This window comes from Helianthus annuus, chromosome 9, assembly GCF_002127325.2.
Source record: "Helianthus annuus cultivar XRQ/B chromosome 9, HanXRQr2.0-SUNRISE, whole genome shotgun sequence".
NCBI lineage: Eukaryota > Viridiplantae > Streptophyta > Magnoliopsida > Asterales > Asteraceae > Helianthus > Helianthus annuus.
In genome coordinates, this window is record NC_035441.2 from 80,314,684 (window position 1) to 80,318,696 (window position 4,013).

The 4,013-nt window shown below is 46.8% G+C and overlaps 1 protein-coding gene across 1 annotated transcript; it reads right to left on the bottom strand.

Annotated features, from left to right (window-relative positions):
* Nucleotides 1-1,846: 1,846 nt before the first annotated feature.
* Nucleotides 1,847-2,317, bottom strand: LOC110875991 (36.4 kDa proline-rich protein-like). Its single transcript, XM_022124176.1, has one exon. It carries the CDS (start codon nucleotides 2,315-2,317, stop codon nucleotides 1,847-1,849), a length of 471 nt encoding a protein of 156 aa, XP_021979868.1.
* Nucleotides 2,318-4,013: the final 1,696 nt, after the last annotated feature.

The following is a 4,013-nucleotide window of genomic DNA, read 5'->3' on the forward strand; positions in this document are numbered from 1 at the left end:
TCGATTACCAACATGCCCAGCACCAGTTCCGGCCCAACACGTATCCTTCGTGTGGCCGTTCTTTCCACATGACTCGCATTTCCTCAGTCTGCACTGACCAGAATGATGGCGCTGGCACGTATCACACTTGGGCAGAGCGCCCATGTAACCCTTTCCTTTGTTTTCGACACCGGTTGTGGCTCTGGCCGGTGTGCTCAACTCACCCTTCTTGTTCACATTACTGGTACCTTGCTTGAAGTTGGAGAATTTTCATTTGTTTTCACCAGACGACTCCACATGAGTCTCTTTCTTCTTTGGTTCAGATACTGAAAACTTGTTCAATCTAATAGCTTCCTCAGTAAGTGCCACACTGAGATCAATGGCTTCCGTGATTGTTACAGGCTTGGACGTGGTAACCATGCTCATGATCTGAGGTGCCAATCCCCAGATAAAGCGCTCAACACGTTTGAACTGGGGTGTGACCATGTACGACACCACATGGGATAAATCATGAAATCTTTGAACATACTCTGAAATCTTAGGACCTTCCATCCTAAGGTGCCAGAACTCAGTCTCTAGCTTCTGTATTTCAGCACGCGAACAGTACTTCCTTCTCATGAGCTCCTTCAGCTCATTCCAGGTTAACGCATAAGCTGCCGCTTCTCCTAAAGTTTGCACTTGCAGATTCCACCACGATAGGGCTCCATCCAGAAACAGCCCTGAGATGTAGGTAACTTGTTGCTCGGGAGCACACTTGCTCATCCTTAGGACAGAATCTGTCTTTTCAGCCCACCTAACAAATGCAACAGCACCTTCAGTGCCGTCGAAATTTACGGGCTTGCAGTCAAGGAATTGCTTGTAAGTGCACCCTGCATATACGTTAGAATTTACAAATGGTATTAGCGGTCGTGCTATAAATATCCAAATGTATCGTAATATATCTCTAACGACTTAACATTACCATTGGGTGGATTGTTATTGTCGTTGTTATTTGAGAGATTTCCGCTTGTCTCTGCATGAGAGGCCGCGTATTGCGCGACAGCTGCAGCGATTATTCCTTGGAGTTCCGCCTTAGTAGTGGGCATGCGCGGGTCATGTCTTGGAGGCATCTTCTAAAAGACGATCATGTAGGTCAGGTCATAGTAAGTAAATAATATGCGTACGTAATAACATTCATCAATCACATAACATCACATGTTATAAAATTAAAACATATAATTCAACAAAGCATGTAGTGAGAACGTTGCCATTGAGCTTCATTAATCACAACCACAATATTGTTTTACATGTTTAATAGTACATCACATATCAAAATAAGATCATGGGGCTACATCACCCCCAAAAATACAAGTCTATCTACCCATATCATATACAAAAAGTGTGATTTCTCAAAAGTCCTCGTAGCTGGCTCAATCGCGACTTTCTCACCAAAATGATCGACCTGCATCAAACCAAAAATACCTATGCTGATGGCGGAGGAGGAGGAGGAGGAAAATGATAGAAAGGCAAGCGACGCATGTGTAACCAGTCCTCCTCTAAGGCACGACAGACGCGCAACAAATATGCAATCTGCTGCTCAGATGTCAAGAAACGAACGTCTGAATCAGGGGAAAGCGGACGTGGAGTGTGTGGTGCTGCAAAGGGGGTCTGACAGTGACAAGGCGGACGTGGAGCTCTCTCCAACTCCTGAATACGACGGCTTAGGGCATCCTGCTGTAGCTGCAGCGACGCAAGTATATATCCTACTGTACCCCACGTGAAATGGGTGGTACGGGTCAGACAATGGCATAACATGGGGCGTAGTCCACAAAAATGGCTCGCTCGAGGGTACGAATGATGGTGCAGTAGGTGGTGCAACATGAGGAAACTATGACAGGAACGGAAAAGATGATGACAGTACGGGTGGAACAGAAACAGGCGGCTGTCTCGATAAACCCTCTCCAGGACGAGGTGGCGGTATGTCCTGGAGGAACGTAATGGGAAGATCAGTACGATGGGCGTCTGTGGTGTGTGGGGGAAACGATGGGATATCAGTGGGTGCAGAAACAGGTGCTACGGGAGGAGTGACAGGTAGCACAAACGGTGGGTAATCGTCATCATCCTCGATCCACCTGTTGCGGGTGTCAGCATAACGAGGATCTATGTGTGTGGCGAAAGGTGCACGGTCAAGCAATGTCGGCATGGGATCAGGTAATGGTATATCAACAATAGGATCATCCACCAATGGTGGTGCAAAAATGGGTAGGTCAGCCATGGGTGGTGCAAGAGCTGGTGCATCATCAAGAACAGGGTCGTGCTCTGGTGCAGGATCAGGAGCAACAACAGGCTCTAGGGCCATGACAGGCTAAGGGTTAACAAGGTCCATGTCAAAATCAGCAGGGATGTCAAACAACGGATCAATAGGAGCTACGGGCGCCTCTACGGGCTGGTCCATATGAATAAACTCGATCTCCTGGTCAGGATCGAAGTCAGGGGGAAAAACTGGATCAAAATCATCATCGACCTCATGGTTAAACTCGAACTCGTGTGATGGACCAGGTTCAGCTGACATCGCCATGTCGGGGTCGGCGTTATCAGAGTGATGCTGCACACCCTGGTCGTGCAGAGACGCAGATGCCATAGATTCCAATGAGTCTGGGACCAGTGAACCAAGAGGAAGCTCCTCTACATGGGCCTCAGCAATAGGAAGGATAGCATCAGCATCAATCGGGGCCCCGCCCTCAGTCATCCTCAGGGGGACCCTCTTCGAACAGATCAATGTCGTCATCAGATACGACATCGAGTGGCACATCCGCCACGGGGAAAGCAGCAAGCGGAATGGGAGCAGGGATCACCGCAAGAGGTAGATCCCCAGCAGGAATGCCTTCAGCAGGCTGTATCTGAACTCCGATGTCTGGCAGAGCGAACGACTGAAAATCATCATCATCAGTGCTAGTGGTGTCTGATGTGTATACGTCTCCCTCTGATGGTATCTCGTCATCTGACACAACCGCCATGGGGTCCACTGTGTCCGATACTCCTGTGTCTGAAGATGATGGCATGGTGTCTGTATCACAACCACACATATGCACAAATATCAACATGAAATCAAATAAACATGTAAGTCGCAATAAAACAAACAAGTAATTCTCCTAGTCTCCCTAGACTACCCTCCCAGTCTCTCAGACTGAACTCCCTAGCCTCTCAGACTAACTCCCTGGTCTCTAAGACCATCCTCCCAGTCTCTAAGACTAAACCTCCCCAATCTCTAAGATTTAACCCTTCAGTCTCTAAGACTGAACCTCCCTCAGCCTCTAAGACTGAACCTTCCCAGCCTCTAAGGCTAAACTCCCTTAGTCTCTAAGACTGAACCATAAATTTTGAAAAAGTGTTTTTATGACTTTTATTTGTAAAATGTTTTGTATCCTAGATCTGGACGTCTAGTGTATGCAATGTAAAAATGTTTTCGTGAGAGCCCTAGTGATCATAGTCTAGACTCGAGAAAGAATCCTAGTTCGGTATGATCGAAGCTCTGATACCAAGCTGTCACACCCTGGCTTTTGCGGAAGCGTGGGTTTATTTGGTGTGACTTCTTTGTGACAACCCGTACTTTAGACTTATCTTGTGTGACGTTATATGCTCACGTGATCTATGTTAATTGAACGAATACATGATATGTTATGTGATTATGTGATTGTGTGACATGTTGCTTAAACCGAATAGTATTTGATTTCACGAAAACCCACTCGGTCCATTTAGTGGACTCGAGACCATGAGAAAACCCATGTGGGATTTCGGCCCACATCCCTTGTACGTATACATATATACATGCACACCTTTAGGGTTCTAGTTTTACAACTTGACAATTTAGAAAAACACACACAAAACCCTAGCAAAAACATCTCTCTCTTTCTCACGCATAACCGGACGGCACAAGCAACCGGAAATTGATCCCGATTTGGATTACCCTCGACCGATCGGACGTGGTTGATCATTTACTTGCTACCTGTACTCTTTGTGCATCTGCCGAGCAAACCTAAGGTGAGTTCACACAG

What these genes read in the sequence shown, in the direction of transcription:
- LOC110875991 (XM_022124176.1), bottom strand. Translation starts at nt 2,317, where the DNA reads ATGGCCCTAGAGCCTGTTGTTGCTCCTGATCCTGCACCAGAGCACGAC.